The 18,926-nt window shown below is 43.3% G+C and overlaps 1 protein-coding gene across 1 annotated transcript in view; it reads left to right on the top strand.

Moving 5' to 3' along the window:
- Positions 1 to 18,926, top strand: part of LOC137638509 (uro-adherence factor A-like) — a 105,201-nt gene that overhangs the window by 31,212 nt on the left and 55,063 nt on the right. The window contains exons 3-4 of the mRNA XM_068370620.1: positions 9,814 to 9,987; positions 10,310 to 11,968. Coding sequence (XP_068226721.1) covers positions 9,814 to 9,987; positions 10,310 to 11,968 — 1,833 coding nt within the window. The remainder of the gene's footprint in view (positions 1 to 9,813; positions 9,988 to 10,309; positions 11,969 to 18,926) is intronic.

Raw genomic sequence — 18,926 nt, 5'->3', positions numbered from 1 at the left:
AATGTTTAACCGGACTTCCTGGCCCCTATGGGACCAGCGGAACTATTAGACCTGCAATGGGTGTTGACCTATGGAGCCTCTTGATGGTAGTGGATATTCTCGTCCTTTCCCCACATTCTTGATGCTGTTCTCGGACTCGTCAAAGGAAGGGGGGGGGGGGGGGGCATGTTCCGGTCCAGGCCTATGGTCAAGACCTGAAGGATACCTCTCCATCATTCAGGCAGGGTTAGGGGCCTTAGTCTGGCCCCTCTACAGATCCTACAGCTTCTGCCGAGTCGCCCCGTGCGCGTCGACTTCATGATTCTGGCGTATTCTAACCAGCAGGGGACGCATTTTCACACCTTCACATCTTGCAGTAGAGATACCAGGATGATTGAGATTCTCTCAATACCACCATCGGCTCTCTCATTCCAGGCAGGGGAATGTTCTCTCCGACTATCCGAGCAGAGCCTCGTAGAGAGAGTGTACCTGGGGGTCTTTGACCTTGGGTAACCAGCAAGTACTGGTCTGGGGGACCTGATCGCGACAGCTTGGAACCTCAAGCTTCCGCTGTTCTTCCCCCCAGTCTCAGACCCCGGGACTCTGGCAAGATGCATTCCGGTGATGGTGGGACAACTTCGACGCCTGCGTCTTCCCTCCTTTTTGTCTGTGGACAATGGGTCTCAACAAGACCAGGTTGTCTGTCAACCTTTCAATGGGAGAGCTCCACTGGGACTATGCGCAGAACGGTTTCTGGACCCTCTGCATCCCCTGACGGAAGTCCCGGGAGAGCTTCTCCCACGGCGCAGACTACTCAAGCAACCACACTGCGACATCTCTCCCGAACCGGGGCGTCGCTTCGGCTTCATGCCTGGAGACACTACGCCGCCTCCTCAAGAAGAGACAACCCGCTACAGTCGGGGTACGGAGGTCGCGTCATCTGCGATAGTCATCCACAGGGGTCTTCCAGGCAAAGTGAAGAGTCTAAGGTGGTTGGTGCCGTGGGAGATATACCTCTTCCCTTGAGGCCTCTTCTCCAGCAATAACGGTCTTATTGCCTTTCGGCGGGAGGAAACTCCTTTCCGCTCTCGGCAATGAAGCCTGTCGCTCAGCCTTTCCCTGACCTTCAGGCTTAAAGGAATAACTTTTTCCTGCCCGCTGGATCTATCCTCGCTCATGCAAAGCTACGATCGTCCCTGCCCTAGTCGGAGGAAGACCTCCAACTTGGAGCATGGCTCGGACTTTTAGTCCTTTAAGAGATCTTCTCAAGACCCTTTACGACAGGCCTCGGATTGTATTCCGCCTTGGGTCTCCTGCTCACTCTGGCCACGGCCAGTGTGTAAGCAATCTTCTTGGTCTCTTACGACTCCCCCCTTTCTAAAGAGGGGAAGGCAACATTCAGGTTCGCTCCTGAGTTGTTGGCTAGACTCAGAATCTGGGGGTCCCGGCCCTTCGGTCCAATTCATTCAAGATTTCGAGTCTCCATTCTGTATCTGATGTCCCAAGACCTTCTCTTTCTTGCCAGTAAAGGAATCGAGAGGTTAGCGCTGGGAACAGCTGCAGTTTGTCCTCAGTTGCAGCCGATTTGGGAGCACAAGGAGGACACGGGGGAGAGTCACCAGTATACCTCTTCAGCCCGGACTCAAGGACATTCATCTCGACCTGTCTCCAGACCCTCCCCCGTCACGTCGCCCTACAGCACGATGTGGATACATCGCAACGTCCCTCGCCTTCGAGTAATACTACTCTGTGACGCAGGTGCTACAAGCTGGAGTCTGGAAGCGTCTAATGACCTTCGCAGCCCGCTTCCTGCAGGGCGTGACCCACAGGAGTCTCGATACGTTTTCTATCGCTCTGTGGTGGCTACACAACAGCTGGTCTAACCTCAGGCTCCTTTTTGGACAGGTAGCAGAAGGTTGAGGGCATTGTTATCAGGTTTTAGTCTGCATGAACGAAAGAAGTATGTCTGGCTCTTATTTCTTTCTTCATCATCCCCTCTACGGGGAAGCAGCATCCTGGTCTCTGCATAGCTGACCTCGAACCTCTGCAGGTAAACCATGCTTCCTTGTGTTCCGAGTATTGAGTCAATACTGTCGCGTCCCCCATACCCTGACGAGGTGGTATTGGGAACGTCCTAACCCAGAGTTTCTTCTGGAACTCCAGGTCAACTGCCTAGGACGAGTCACACTTCTTCCTTCACACACAAGCTTACGTAGGCCACATGGTTCCTTGTGGAGCAAGGAACTTGTGAGGTGCAGGGACTCCTTTTCTCGAGTGCGACTCACTCGGATTCTGAGTCCCCGGGTAAAGCCAAAGCCAGTATGGCTGGGGACTTTCCACCCTACCTAAGGGGTAAGTCACCCACTGTAAATAGCGTGGTTTGTATTTCGGTTACGGAACAAATGACAAATTCGAAGATAATTTGTATTTTTCCTAACCATACAAACCTTAGCTATTTACACATATTTGCCCGCCAGCCCTGTCCCCCAAGACAAGTCCTACCTCTAAGTGAAAGTGAGCATTCATCTGTGTGTGAGGGGGGGGAGGGGTAGCTAGCTACCACTCCCCTACCCCCCGCTAACTAGTGCGGGGGTAATACACCCTCGTTAAATTCTAATGGCTTGCCATTTCAGCTGCGCTAAAAGGTAAACCCTCTGTAAATAGCTAAGGTTTGTATGGTTAGGAAAAATACAAATTATCTTCGAATTTGTCATATTAAGCTCTTGAAAGGAATTGTTTGTGTATTATATATTATTGTGAGAAGAATTTAAATAATGACAAATGTTGTGATATTTAGAAATGGTGGAAACCAAGAAAAATGTAAAATGGCAGGTTGGCAGACTGGGTGTGTAATTTTAAATTCTTGGGAGAAAAGAAGATAGGGAGGTTGAGAAAAGGCAGGTTAGAGTTCTTGAAAAATGCAAGAACAAAATGATCTTGGTATTCAAGAAAGTATGAAAGAGTTTGGATGATAGAGATTTTATGTGTTATATGCATTTGAAATAAATGCAAGTGATGAGCCTAATTAAGGGTTATGTTTTTTCTTCAGGAGTTTGGAGTTTTAGAATTTATTTAGCAGTTAAAGAATAATCGTATTAGTTATATATGTTTTGCATTTCTGTGGCACCAGTCACGTTAGGTTAGGGTAAACAGTTCATTGGGTGATAGATCACTGCCTGTAGTTGGCAGTAAAGAGTTGATCCTGCTTGGTCAGATAAATACTGCATTTCAATTGTATAGCTATATTAATATGCTGACTGGTTGCTAGAATTTAGAATTAAATATCAAATTCACTAAGACTTTTTTGTGAGAAACCATATTTTTAAATATTTAACTTAGCCGGTGAATATATAATAGCTGCAACTCTGCGGCTCGACAGAAAACACACTCAAAAAACTCGCGAGCGATCGCTATGAAGGTTGCGGGTGTGCCCACCAGCGCCAACTGTCGGCCAGATACCACTCTTGCATGTAAACAAACCCTTCAATTCTTCTCTGTCGACGTTGACGACAAGACGTATCAATACTCGCTGTAGAACCTGGAGTTTTCTCAACATATTTGGTGAAGTACTTCATTTTGGTTTGAGCTTTCGCAGTGCAAGTGTTTTATCTTCAACTTAAATCTTGAACTCGTTTTTGGATAGATTTAATTTTTGATGACTTTGGATTGTTTTTTGGACTTCCTTTGACTTTTAAATGGCCGACCCTTCCCGTAGTACGGAAGTGTGTTTTAGGCTTTTAGCAATTATCTTATCACGTTATAAATTAATATAGATTTTCCTCTATATATTTTTTATATCTCACCCGCCTTTATTAGGCCTCTTCGATTAGCTTTCCATTTATAATAAACATCAAGATAAATTTTAATGATTTGTTTATATGCGACCTTTCCTGAGAGTAGGCGGTCCTAACTTGGAAACCGAAGTTAAACAACGTTGAGCCCTTTCAATCGTAAATAACTTTTACAGAGCTAATGATTTAAAACTTATTAATGAATATTTTTTAGTAGATATTTTATGAAAGATTTTCTTTGAATAGTCTTCGTACTGTTTCAAAGATGAACTAACGTTTAGTTTATTTATGCTACGCAGTTTGCGCTCTATCGTTACGATAGAGAGAGAGAGTATCACAGTTTCACTTTGCAGAAAGAGTAAATCGATTCTGACGTTTTGTTCATTCTTCTTTCAAAGCTTAAATGTTTTAAATTCTATTTTAAAGGAACTTTTTAATTGAAAAACCTTTCAGTTTTTTCTTTTGGTCAAATAACCTGTTTTTTGACGAAACGTAAGTGGGCTCTTCTCTTCGGTGCGAAATCAAGAGAGAGAGAGAGAGAGAGAGAGAGAGATAGAGACGGAGAGAGAGAGAGGAGAGAGAACGTTCCGATCTTTATTCTCGTCCCAAGCGAGTAACGTTGTTCTCGAGTTACTCTCGTCCCTAGTCTCTGTACGGGGAGAAAGGATAAAACGTTTTTAGTTTTTATTCTCGTCCCAAGGCACTGTACGGTGAGAGATTGAAAACGTAGTTTTGAATGAACTAGTGTTTAGTCTCTTCCCCAGCCACTGATCTTTTTATCTTAAAATATGTTTACTGTTTTTTGCTTGTATTAATGTGCTTACATTATACGACTGATTTCGCAATTATAACCTTTTGATGAGGGTAGAATTGCGTGCTTCAGGTAGAAATCAGTTTTATTCATACCTAATGTGAATTGTTAAAAAATTTGATTTCAGTGAAATAAGTGCAAAACAGAAAATCGTAGTGATAAAGTGATATTGCGCAAAGTGTTATCAGTGTTGCGACCGAGGGTTCGTCTGTTCGTGCCTGTCGTTCGCCTAGTCCGGGACCTCTTGCAAGCTCCCAAGCCCAGGGGAGAAGTAATGTCGTACGACTTATGGGTTCGAGAGGCCTTGATCAGCGAACAGACGCTCCCTCTATGGTATCAGGTGTATCTTACCAAGATCACCCCTACCATAAGGCGAGAGAGACGATTTTCTCCTCGTCATCCGAAGGCTTTTCGCATAAGAAACCGTGGAACAAGGTTTCGAGGCCCTTTAAGCGAAAGTCAGTCCTTTCAGGACAGGTCCAGCGTCCTGGTTTTAACTATTAGGACAGCTCTGACCCTATGCAGTCATCGGAAGACTGCTCGCCGCCTAAACAAAAGCGTAACACAGACTCCGAGAGTCTTTTTGTAGGCAAGGTTTTGCAGTCACAGACGTTACCCTCGTCTCTTACCGCAACCATTCCCGTTGATCCTAAATGGGTTGTACGGCAAGACATGCAGAATAAGCTTGCCTCCCTTATGGAAGACTATTCTGCCGATAAGTCCGTTGAGCCTAACCGTTTATCTCATCGAGATCCTGGCCTTCAGCCACCCTAACGTTCCTTTGTGCGTCCTGTTGACGTTGGCGTAGCCAAGTCACGTCAGTCAGGTTGTTTAGAACCACACTCGATGCGGTCTCGTGTGGATTTTCAGCCACATTTGGACGTTAGGCCACTTGCTGATGCTCCTGTTGACGTTCAGGACGTTCGCCAACAATCGGAGCTGACTTGTTTTGACGCTGAGCGTCAACCTCCGCATTCTAGAGTTGTTTTGACTGCTCAGACTAGGCGGTCAAAGCAGTCTCGAGTGGACGCTGTGCGTCCTCACGCACCTGTTGTTGTTGACAGTTCACAGACTGTCAAGCAGTTACATGACGTTGCGTCCTGGTCCACTACTAATGCACCAGTGCGTGTGGACTCTGCTTGTAAAGCATTGCCACCACGGTAGGTCTCTCCCTTGCTTGAGACTTGGCTATTGTCGGACAAGGTTCCTTCAGATGAGGAAGTTGCTGTTCCCCCTCCTACTGATATTCCCTTGAGGACTCTGTCAGACGGAGAGGAGCCTAAAGCTGCTTAGCCCTCTATGGACTTTAAATAAATCATGCTGATTTTTAAGGATCTTTGTCCGGATCTTTTTGTGACTGCTGCTCCTCGTTCGCCTAAACGTCAGAGCTTACACTAGGCCTAGCTACTTCGAAGCCGTTGTTTTATAAGCTAGTGCTCTCTCGCTCTTCTAAGAGAGCTTTACGTTTGCTAGGCGACTGGTTTATCACCAGGAGGAGTTTGGGGGAGACAGCCTTTGCTTTCCCTACTTTTAAGCTGGCTTATAGAGCGAGAGTCTGATATGACACGAGAGAAGTTCTCGGCTTGGGAGTTCCTGCCTCTGCCCAGATAGACTTCTCAAACCTCATAGACTCTCCCTGGCGCCTGGCCATGAGACGCTCCAAGATTTTACAGGTCGACTTCAGAGCTATTTTCGAGCGTTTGAAGTTTTGCTGTACAATTATGTCATGCATAAACAAGGCTTTCAGGGATGGCTCCAATGATCTGACAGCCACGTTCTCTGCAGGAACAAGTCCCTCAGGGATGGCTCCAATGATCTGGCAGCCATGTTCACTGTAGGAGTACGTAAGAGGCAAGTGCGCTCAATGTGTTCTTTGTCAAGACAAACTTCACGATGAAGTCTACCAGGCTGTCTTGACAGCATTTATGGAAGGCGACTGGATGGTCTCTCTCGACCTTCAGGAGGCATACTTCCACATTCCTATACACCCGGATTCCCAACCGTTTCTGAGGTTTGTTTACAGGAATGTGGAGTACCAGTTTCGAGCCCTGTGCTTTGGCCTCAGTCCTGCGCCTCTCGTGTTTACGAGGCTCATGAGGAATGTGGCAAAATCCCTCCATCTATCGGGGATCCGAGCCTCCCTGAACTTGGACGACTGGCTTCTCAGAGCATCGTCCAGTCTTCGCTGTCTGCAGGATCTACATTGGACGTTGAGTCTGGCCAGGGAGTTGGGACTTTTGGTCAACCTAAAAGTCCCAACTGATCCCATCCCAGATTATTCTATATTTGGGGATAGAGATTCGCAGTCAAGCCCTGCTCGAAGTCCAACTAATGCTGAAAAGAAAACGTTTGTTCAGTCAGGAGTTGGAACAGTCTCGTAGGGACTCTCTCATCCCTGGAGCAGTTTGTCTCACTAGGGAGACTACACCTTCTGCCTCTCCGGTTCCATCTAGCCTCTCACTGGAACTAGGACAAGACGTTAGAGACGGTATCATTCCCAGTCTCCGAACCAGTAAAGGCATGCCTGAAATGGTGGGACAGCAATATCAGTCTTGAGAGAGGGACTATCCCTAGCAGTCAAGAACCCAAACCACGTGTTGTCCTCAGACGAGTCGGATTTGGGTTGGGGTGCGACCCTGGACGGTCGGGAATGCTCGGGTCTGTGGACCTCAAGTCAGAAGAGCATGCACATCAACGACAAGGAGCTATTAGCAGTCCAGTTGGCCTTGATGATATTCGAAAGCTTCTTCGAAACTAAGTGGTAGAGGTCAACTCAGACAACACCACAACCAAATTTGGCGTACATCTCCAAGCAAGGAGGCACTCCTTCACGCTGCTCGAGATCGCAAGGGACCTTCTCTTATGGTCAAGAAATCGAGGCATCTCCCTGTTGACGAGATTCATCTAGGACTTGAACGTCCTGGCAGACTGTCTCAGTCGGAGGGGTCAGGTGATACCCACGGAATGGACCCTCCACAAGGACGTGGGCAAGAGTCTTTGGGCTACTTGGGGTCAACCCACCATAGACCTCTTTGCCTCCTCGTTGACCAAAAGGTTACCAATCTATTGCTCTCCAGTCCTAGATACAGAAGCAATCCACATAGACGCGTTTCTACTGGATTGGTCTCTTCTGGACTTATATGCATTCCCTCCATTCAAGATAGTCAACAAGGTACTGCAGAAGTTCGCCTCTCACGAAGGGACAAGGTTGACGTTGGTTGCTACCCTCTGGCCCGCGAGAGAGTGGTTCACCGAGGTACTTCAATGGCTGGTAGACTTTCCAAGAAGTCTTCCTCTAAGGGTAGATCTGTTACGTCAGCCCCACGTAAAGAATGTCCATCAAAGCCTCCCCGCTCTTCGTCTGACTTCCTTCAGGCTGTCGAAAGACTCTCAAGATCTCGAGGCTTTTCGAAGGAGGCAGCCAGTGCGATTGCAAGAGCGAGGAGAGCTTCTACCATTAGAGTATACCAGTCGAAGTGGGAAGTCTTTTGAGACTGGTGCAAGTCAGCATCTGTGTCCTCGTCCAGTACCTCTGTAGCCCAAATCGCAGATTTTCTTTTACATCTGAGAAAGGTTTGCTCCCTTTCAGCTCCCACGATTAAGGTCTACAGGAGCATGTTGGCTTCGGTCTTTCGACATAGAGGCTTAGATCTTTCCAACAATAAAGATCCCCAAGATCTCCTTAAGTCCTTCGAGACCTCTAAGGAACGTCGTTTGGCAACTCCTGGATGGAACTTAGACGTGGTCATAAGGTTCCTCATGTCAGACAGGTTTGAGCCATTACATTCAGCCTCCCTGAAGGATCTCACCCTCAAGACACTTTTCCTAGTGTGCTTGGCTTCGGCTAAAAGGGTCAGTGAACTTCATGCCTTCAGTAAGAACATCGGTTTTTTCTACAGAAAAAGCCACTTGTTCACTTCAACTTGGTTTCCTGGCCAAAAAATGAACTGCCTTCTCGTCCTTGGCCTAAATCTTTTGATATTCCTTGCTTATCAGAGATCGTAGGCAACGAACTGGAAAGAGTATTATGTCCTGTTAGAGCTCTTAAGTTCTATTTAGCTCGTACTAAGTCATTACGAGGTAAATCTGAGGCATTATGGTGCTCAGTTAAGAAACCATCATTGCCTATGTCAAAGAATGCTTTGTCATATTTTATCAGATTTTTTAATACGAGAAGCTCATTCTCACTTGAATGAGAAAGACCGATGTTTGCTTAAGGTTAAGACGCACGAAGTTAGAGCTATAGCAATCTCCGTGGCCTTCAAGCAAAATAAATCTCTGCAAAGTATTATGGACGCGACTTTTTGGAGAAGCAAGTCAGTGTTCGCGTCATTTTACTTAAAAGATGTCCAGACTCTTTACGAGGACTGCTACACACTGGGTCCATTCGTTGCAGCGAATGCAGTACTGTAGTGGGTGAGGGTTCTACCACTACATTACCCTAATTCCAATATCCTTTTTAATCTGTCTCTTGAAATGTTTTTTAATTTTGGGATGTACGGAAGGCTAAGAAGCCTTTCGCATCCTGGTTGATTTGGCGGGTGGTCAAAGTCATTTCTTGAGAGCGCCCAGATTAGGGGTTTGATGAGGTCCTGTTGTATGGGTTGCAGCCCTTGATACTTCAGCTCCTGGGAGTCTTTCAGCATCCTAAGAGGATCGCTGGGCTCCGTGAGGAAGACAGACTTACAAGGCAGAGTAATCGTCTAAGTCAACTTCCTTACCAGGTACCTATATATTTTGGTTTTGTTATATTGATAACTGTCAAAAAAACTCTTAGCTTATACGCTGTAAACTTTATTAACTCTGGTCTCTACCCACTGCCTTGGGTGTGAATCAGCTATTATATATTCACCGGCTAAGTTAAATATTTAAAAATGATATTTTAATTATAAAATAAATTTTTGAATATACTTACCCGGTGAATATATAAATTAAAGACCCTCCCTTCCTCCCCAATAGAGACGCAGCGGGACGAGAAGAATTGAAGGGTTTGTTTACATGCAAGAGTGGTATCTGGCCGACAGTTGGCGCTGGTGGGCACACCCGCAACCTTCATAGCGATCGCTCGCGAATTTTTTGAGTGTGTTTTCTGTCGAGCCGCAGAGTTGCAGCTATTATATATTCACCGGGTAAGTATATTCAAAAATTTATTTTATGATTAAAATATCATGATTCGCATAACTGTACCCTTTTTTTTTAGTCATAGTTATATAATATTTCTTTTGGAAACAGTGTGTGGAGACACTGGAAGTGATGAAAACACATCTCCTGCAATACCAGAATTTGTTGCTCCCATACCCAATCGAGCATTATTTACAAGAACTAGATCCCGTAAAGCCAGTAACATTTCAGCAGTTGACACTACTGCCCAATTAGATGAACTATTAAATCAGCTTTCAGCCAAAGGTAAGAGGTATTTTTTATTTGTGGCTGATTTTTTTGAGATATCATGTTTGCTTTTACATCTATATTGGAGGGAATTATTACAGTATTCTAGCATGTACAGTCGTAGAATGAAGCATTGTAATTTTATAGGCTCTTATTTTTTCTAATTATAAAGAAAAGTATTTTCATGGGGTTAGTTTTTAGATGTTGAAAATATTATAAAAGTTATTTTGATTATCTCTTGAACTTTTAAAAAGAAGGCTGCTTCCCAGAGGTGTTTCTATATAGCCTAAGTGTGCACTTCTTGTAAGGTATATTTTTAATGTTAAAAATTTTTTGACAGGTAGTCTCTCCAAAGACGATGAATCTATCGGGCCCACCTCAATTCCAGCACACTATCTACAGGGTAAATCAGCTTCAGAAAATTTGAAAATTCCTCGTACACTTCCAGTAGATAAAGAGTCTCTACCAGCCACTCCTCCTGTTCCTATTAACCTTATCACAAAAACATCGTCAGAACCCTTTGATGTGTGGGAAGGAAGTCAGACTGGGATAGATGACTGTGGTGATATTTTTGAAAGTGATAATCAGGCAGATCTAGGAATCCTAGAAGAAACTACCTGGGATGAAGATCTGAATGTAGCATTGTGTGATGTAAGTAGTGGAGACATTGTGGACAGCTCTCAGATTAAAACTGTAAACAATAAATCTCATTCTTGTAAAATTTCTGAAGCTGTTGATAAAGTGAAGAACAATGATTCTTTAGATGTGTTTGATGATGATTATTTCAATGACACATTGATTGAATCAACTCAGATATGGGAAAAAGAAATTCTAGAAAAGGGTATTGAAAAGGCCAATTTACATGTGACAACCAGTGAAACTAAGGCTTTGGAAGATGATTGTTTTCTGGAGAAAAATGGTTGTGAAAAATCTAGGAGTTTTACCAATCTTAAAGATAAAGTGAAAAAAAATCATTGTGCAAATAGAAGTACAAATATGCTTGGAAAGAGTGCTCTTTTGTCATGCCCCCCATCTGAGGATACTGACAGTATAAAATCAGCTGATGAAATCATAAGGAGTAGCCCTGTGAAAGATAACACACAGATATCATATTCCAAGGTAGAAAATGTGCCTCAAAGAAGGATGAGATCCTCATTTAGGTTAACTGATAATCCACAAACTGGCTTTTTATCTGAGAAGAGTAAACAGATTAATATTAACTCTATTAATTCTTCTAAGGAGACCAAATCGGGCCAAAAGGATGTTGTGATTGGCAACATACAAAATAGCTCGGGTAGTGAAGTTAATTATACTAAGTGTGATACAGATATAGGATCAAATAGGCCTTTACCAAGGTTCCGAAACATTGAGCATAATTTGCCAAAGCTGCAGAATCGAAAGGCATTATTTGCGAGTGGTGCTAATAACATAAGTGTAGAGAAAAACTATGGGAAAACAGATTTCACAAAGAGCTCTTTTCCTCGTTCCCAGTCAACTGGAAGTTCGCAAGGACAAGAGGCAAAGTTAGGAATATCTCGACCAAGTAAATCAGAGGATGCTGAAGGATCACGTGAGTTTGAGGAAGATGATTCTTTCTTTGATTCTCTCCTCAGTGCCCTACCTGAAGATGAAATTATTCTTGGTACTCTGAAAAATTCAGAAGTTTGTGACGGTCATAACAAAACTTCACACTTTACAAAAGAGACTGTGAGAGCTTCCAAAACTATGTTTAATAGCAGTGTGAATAGTTCTGACAAAAGTAAAGTATTTAGTAGATGGGGTGATAAAAGAAAGAGTAATAATGAGAGTGTGAAGAAAATTGTTAGTGATCAAAATAGAAATCTGTCATCTTCAGTGGTAGAGTCAAGTGTTGTAAATAGCTCCAAAAGAAATATACCACCGAAAAGATGTTCAATGCCAGGTGAGAAGAGCATGATTGCAAGCCTTACGAATTCTTCAAGGATTGGGATGTCAGCCTCTAAGTTGATGTCTTATTCAGGTAAGGAATACTATTTAATAATGGCTTTGTACTTTTGTAAAGAAAACTCTAATTCTAATACAGTATTAAATGTAGATGGCTAATAATTTTATCTTAGATGGAGGCAGTGAACCGATGTGTGGTCACTGTAACAGATTTCTGTCAGTTGAGCAATACTGTATTCTTGTGCACTGCTCAAATATGAAAAGAAGCAGCAAAAATACCACCTTATTGGTAAATCCTTTATAGATATTCATGTAAATAGTTGATATAGATGCTTAGCTAGTAATAATAACAATCCACTCACACCAGCACTAGCAAACAACTGTCACTTTTTATTTCAGCTCGATGAAGTAAATACGTCTTTCTCCTCCGCTGAAACCCTAAAATAAAAAGATTTCTTCATTTATTTTGAAGTGGCCTAAAAAGCTGAAAACTTTCTATCATTTACTGTCTCTTTTTCAGGTGTAACTGCCTGTGAGATCCTATTTAAAGAATATGTGTTTGTCTTGATCTTGAAGGGGCAGGTGTGGCTCCTCTATGTCTGCCGAGGAGACGGATCCTCTTGGTCTCTATCCTGCATGTAGGGATTACTCCTGCACGCAGGAGTTTCCTTGTTGAGGGTGCAGGGAGTGGTCGCCCTTCTAGTGGATGGGGTTTGGTAGGCGACGGAAGAAGGCGAAGAAGGATTGTTCACCTTTGAGGTCAGCCTCGAAGAAGAAACCTCTCCAACATTCTCTGTCGACTCAACTTCTCCATGACGATTCTGCGCGTTCGACTTACCCTAGGAGTCGGACGAGTACGAGTGGCGTCCATGTGACTCTGGGACAACCCTGCGTGTTGGGACCTCCGTTGCTTTCCCTAGAGAAGCAGTGCCAGCCACTGCTTTAGGGGAGTCTTTCCGACGAAGCAGTTTTTCCTCTGTGGCCTTCCTTGTGGTTCATGGGTTTCCTGTGCAAGGAAAGTTGCAAGACATCTTGCAGTTGGGCTCCCAACATGAGCAGACAGCCTTCCCAGGGGTTGATCCAGATCTTCCTCCCTGAGGCTCCGTAGGTCAATGACTAGAGTCTCGTGTGCTCGACTGTCTTGACCTTAGCTTCTGCTCGCCCTGGTGTTTGCTCTGCTTCGGCAGCTGGGCATGAGCAGTTGCTGACAAGCCCTCCTTGGAGTGACTTGTCGAGGGTCTCTTTTGGATGAACCTAGGGACAAGCTCTCCTTAGAGTGACTTGTCGGGGGGGTCTTTTGGATGAGCCTAGGGACAAGCTTTGGCTACGTCCCAAGGCTGTTCAGGGAATCAGTCTTTTGGATGAGTTCGCTCAGCCGGAAGAGAGATGAAGTGAGCTGTCCGTAGGTCCGCCTCCCGGTGTTCAACAACCTTCCCTCCGAGGGAGGGACGTTCTTCACTAGGTGTTGGCCGATCTTCCCTTTTGAGGGATAGATCCCCTTCACCGGCTTCTGCTCAGCAAGCTCCTCGCCTGCGAGGAGACTTGCCAACAGGATCAAAAGGGGTTGATCGTCCCTCCCGCCCGCGGAAGAGACGGACCTCGGTTTGGTCTCCCCCCCCCCTCCTTGGATTCCACCGAAGGGTGTTGGACTCTGTCCATGCCTTGCTCCAGTCCATCAGAGCTCGGCTTTTCGGAGCTGGATGATGGTGGGAGGCGATTGCCTGTGATCACTCCCCCTCATCAACGTGTTCGTAGGACACAACTTAGAGCTACGTGCTATGTTAGGACGAGCTCTCGTGAGCTTGCTCCTATGGTCTCTCTTTCTCATAAGGAGGAACCTACTTTGCTGCCTACTTGCGCATACTCATCAACCACCTGCCCATGCTCTCCCGCAGGGAAAGAAAGACAGCGTGTCTTCTTTTTCCTGTTGGGGAAAAGACAAGAAGAGTTTCTCTTCTAGATGCGCTAGCAAGCAAGTGCTCTAACCAACTTCCAGCAGAAGAGTCTAGCTCAGTGTTGCCCCCCCACCTAACGAGGTGAGAGGTCCATGCCCCACTCTAGTCCATCAGAGCACAGCTTTTCTGAGCTGGACAATGACGGTGGGAGGCGATTGCCTGCAATCACTCTCCCTCCTACCTTGTGTCTCTAGCACGTAACGAGGTGAGTGGTCGAGCTCTTATGCAGGAGGAAGGCGAGCGCTCCATCGCTACTCGCATTGCTCGTTCTAGCGAGTCTTCTGATCTAGACTTCCTAGCACTAGGAACCTTGTCTGGAGCAAAGGCGAGCTCTACCTTGATATTAAGTGACATTGCGCAGGTAGACTACTGTACATCATACCTGTGCGTACTGATAAGGATGTGCACTCAAATGCTCCTCTTCAGCCCTTGCCTTGTCATTGCTCACCCTATAATTGGTCAACTTTGCGAGAGGAGTAGCGAGTTCCTTCGTAAAAGAGGGTAGGTTTTTATGCTCAGGCTGATCATTGGATAGGACAGGTTATCAGTGCACATTTCCTCAGGGAAGACGAGCACAAGGAAGGGTGTAAGCTTCTAATATCTCGCTCTCTTCATTTCCAGGGTGCTCCCCCTAGGCCTAGGAAGCAGGTTTGGGGTGCTCATTTGGGAACGATTCCATTCTCAAAGGATTCCCCATGGTTTCTGGATCTTGTCCAGTTGGTCTCAGGATTGACCACAAACAGTATTGTGTATACTATTTCTTAACTTATTCAAAACATCTAGTATATAAAGTTAATATAGTATTACATAAGCACCCTATAATCTATCATAATTTTCATATAATACATTTATAACTCATTACAGTATTATTTCTCTCTTATTTGATGTCAGGATGCCAGGAAACTTCAAATCCTTCATGTATATTCTCTCTCTCTCTCTCTCTCTCTCTCTCTCTCTCTCTCTCTCTCTCTCTCTCTCTCTCTCTCTCTCTCTCTCTCTCTCTCTCTCTCAAACAAGCAAAACGCAGTGTAGTTAAATACATTACATTATGTTGTACACTAGGACATCAGAAATGGATCGCATCGGAATTGTGACCCATTTCGGATATCGTAGTGTACACTACCGAAATATTTGTTTGTAAATTAGTACTGTAATGTACTGCTGGGTGAAGTATACAGTACAGTATAACACAGTAAATGAATTTGATGTAGAATATGGAATGGTTTACTTTACTGTACTTACGAAAAGACTATCATGGTAAAACATTGCATAGCCTTACATCTACAAATCTCTCTCTCTCTCTCTCTCTCTCTCTCTCTCTCTCTCTCTCTCTCTCTCTCTGTCTCTCTCTCTCTCTCTCTCTCTCTCTCTCTCTCTCTCTCTCTCTCTCTCTCTCTCTCTCTCTCATGAAATATTTGTTTCTCTGCAAAGTCTCTATTGAGGTTTTATAATCAAGCACCACAGAGTTAAAAACTATAAAATATCGTGTCTCGGCGACATGATTGAAACTTTGTTTAACGTTATGCGATTCAACTCACAGTAGATGTAAATAAAATATGAGAGAAGCATTTAAGAAAAAACTATTGAAATTAGTACAGTATGCTAATTGGAAAATGATAGATCAAGTAATAATTGTTTCTTTAAGTAGATATGAAATATCCCTTAGTAGCATGCCTTAATAATAAGGTAGTTATTTTATCCAAAAATTGAGGTTGACGACGGACTATGCAGGGTTGATCAGCTGATTTGAATGTAAACAATGTATGAGATTATAATTCGCTTATAAAAACGATACTAAAATGTTATTGTTACATGCATTATTATTCGATACAGTTAAGTGAAACACCAGTACAATTAAAATCTGTTTTATTTTATTTCATATAGTGGTGATTTTTTACCACAGTAAATGGATATACACTGTACAGAGAGAACTATGACCAACTGGATGTAGAGATGGGTAGTAGTGCGCAGCGCTACCTGTGTGAAGGAGCGCAGGCTATTTGAAATCACCTCGAAGCTTGAAATTTTATCGCGAATACCGGGTTTTTTTTTCTATAGATATTGTATCATTATTATGGGCGAAAAACCGAGACCGCGATTAACGAGGGCTGACTGTATACAGGTAGTCGCCAACTTGCGACATATGCGACTTATGACGACTTTACAACGATTTTTTCACTGTGATAACATCACAAGTAGGTCTGAAATAGTAAACTAATAGGAAAAATTTTCCTTGGAAATAATCTTCTTTCTTGGATAAAGTAGAACTGTTTTATGTTGGTAAGTTAGTAGTTTCTTTTATTGTTAATATACAGTATTCATTTTCAGTAAAAAATACGTTAAGAAAAGTTTTAATATCTGTCAAATTCATATGAATATTGTCTGGTGACGTCTTATAACGGGCGGAAAGCGAGCGGGAAATAGAGTGATTTCCTTCAAAAAGGCTAACGATTAGTATTAGTAATCCCATTATCGAAATATCAAGTAATGATACAAAGCATTTTGTATCTGTAACGATTGTTATGAGCACTACTTAGCGTAAATTTAACTCTACGCTAGTTTTATATAATCTCGGATAATAGATCAATATTTATCTGAAGAAAGTACACTAACGGGACGAACATTTTCTTAGAAATATATTTTCTTTTACATTATAAAAATGAAATACTTCTGCTTGATAATTTGGTATTTTCTTTCCTTTCTTGCAAGAAAAATGGAAAGGTTTTACATAATTTTCAAGTCATTCTTTATCGAGTTCTCATCACGTGTCCTGGGACGTCATTTGTATGTCGAAATGCGCGGTGGCAAACCGAATTATTTCCTTTCAGTGTATTACTGAGTAATCTTATTATTCCCATTATCAAATCATCGAGTAATGATACAAAGAATTTATAATATCTAGAGAAATATGAATATTTAACGGTGAATAATAAATCAAAATGCACGCATACACACACACACACACAGAATATATATATATATATATTATATATTCATATGAATACTAATGATAAGGTCTATTACTGGACAATATGGAAACTGAGATACCCCATAACATGTTGTTGCTGATGTAATATTCATTATGAAGAGATTTCGAAGAAGTTAAGAATATTATTTTAACAACTCCGTGTTATTCGTACTATATGTGCGCATAATCGCAGTACAGTAGCGGGACCTTGAGATCAGCTGATGCCTACCGAAACTAATTGTCTATTATTGAAATGCTCTAGAAATCGAAAAATAGAATACAAACATGCTTTAATAAACCACATTATTGACTAATACACATGAAGGCTTAATAATGAATAAAAAAAATTAAATACTGTATGAGGCTTTTAGATAATCTAACCATACAAGCCGGCGCACGCACACTCACACAGAGTGAGAACGTATTCGCATTATAACTAATAATAATAACTATAAACGAATTGTATAAAAACTGTAATATCCTGTAACATTTTGGTGCTGATGTGATATTCATCATGAGGATATTTCGAATTAATTAAAGAAATTATATAAAAAATACGCCACTTGTATGTGAGCAAACTTTCGATACGGTAGCGGGATCTTCAGATCAGCTAATCATAACCAAAGGTAAACAAAATATTAAGTAATTCTTGATGTTTGAAATTCTTGTGAAATTGAAAAATAGAATACAAAAATAACTCAATAGAGCATATGATATCGTACTAAACAAGAAAATGAAATAATGGTATACAGTAAGAAAATATTGATAAAATATGACTTAGATGATTGCCAAATCATGACGCATCATAATAAATCTACGGAAACTTCACTTTATGAAGTCGTAAGTCGGCGACTACCTGTAGGCTTTTGCCTATAGAGTTGAGCCAGCCAAAATCCTCTACTAAGTGGCAAAGGTTCCTCCTGTTTCCCCCAAAGGAGCAAAACCTAAGGAGTCGGAGAAGAAGGACAACTCTCCATTCTTAAGGGCTTCAACATCTGCTCGAGGGAATGGAAGGAAAACTTCTCCTCTCAGAAAGGTTGCTGTTTCAACCCTCCTCCTGTAGGTACGCATAACGCTACTTGGCGAGCTTCTGCAGGAGGCAGGTCATATAAGAGTCCGTTGGGGCATACTGCTTTGGCGTGTATGAGCACAGACCGGAGTCGGCCTAAACATTGGGTGGTTCAGCAATTGTGTTCGCTGGGGATTGCCACATCCCCTCTCTACCTGTTTGCCCTACTTCGGTAATGGGTGAGAGTGCGCTGTTTAGCGATGCTCACATAGAACATATGCGCCTCTCTACGGAGTACTGTTATATTAAGGAATGAAGATCGATACCAGACTAGCAAAGTCTTACTGTCCAAAGAAAAAGAGAGAGAATGTAACGGGCAGCGCTCCCGTTTTTTTGTCGCAATGCAAAAGCTGCTGGGGCACCTGGCCTCCTTGTAGAAACTGGTACCCAACAGCTGCTGTGAGAAACTAGTACCCAACAGCTGCTGTGTAATCGTTCTCTATAGTGGCAGCTGAAGACCTCTTGGTCTCAGCATTTAGACCATTCGAACATCATATTTCCAATAGGGTGAGAACAAAGGAGACGCCTAAGCTGGTTGGTGTCTTGACACTAATCTGCTCAAGGAAGTAGACTCACTCCTCCAGAATTGATGCTCTTTACAGATGCCGCTAAAGAAGGGGGGCAGGGGGTGGCTCACCTGTTGCACCACATGGCTTTCCGGGCTCTGGCCCCGAGTCTGAGCGACGGAGCCACAAAAACATCATGGAAATGAGGGCAGCATTCCTAGCCTTCAAACTATTCCATCAGTTCCGTTCAGGGAACTTCGTGGTACTGGGAAAGTGACAACACCATGGTAATTTTCACAGTCTCTCTGCCATCTAGCTGTAGGAATGCAAAGATGGATGGAAGACAACTCTTTAGCCCTATTGGCCTGTTTCATCTTGGGCAAGAAGAATGTGCTGGCAGACAATCTGAGCAGGAAAGTTTAGATTGTAGGCTCCAAATGGTCTTTGAACAACAAATAGCCAACCAAGTCTTAACTTTGTGGGGTTCGCCAACAATCAACCTGTTCGTGACATCCCTCAACCAGTGACTTCTGGTG

Source organism: Palaemon carinicauda, chromosome 1 (genome assembly GCF_036898095.1).
Source record: "Palaemon carinicauda isolate YSFRI2023 chromosome 1, ASM3689809v2, whole genome shotgun sequence".
Taxonomy (NCBI): Eukaryota; Metazoa; Arthropoda; class Malacostraca; order Decapoda; family Palaemonidae; genus Palaemon; species Palaemon carinicauda.
The sequence above is the reverse complement of the archived record's forward strand: the minus strand, read 5'-3'. Positions and strand labels throughout refer to the sequence as shown.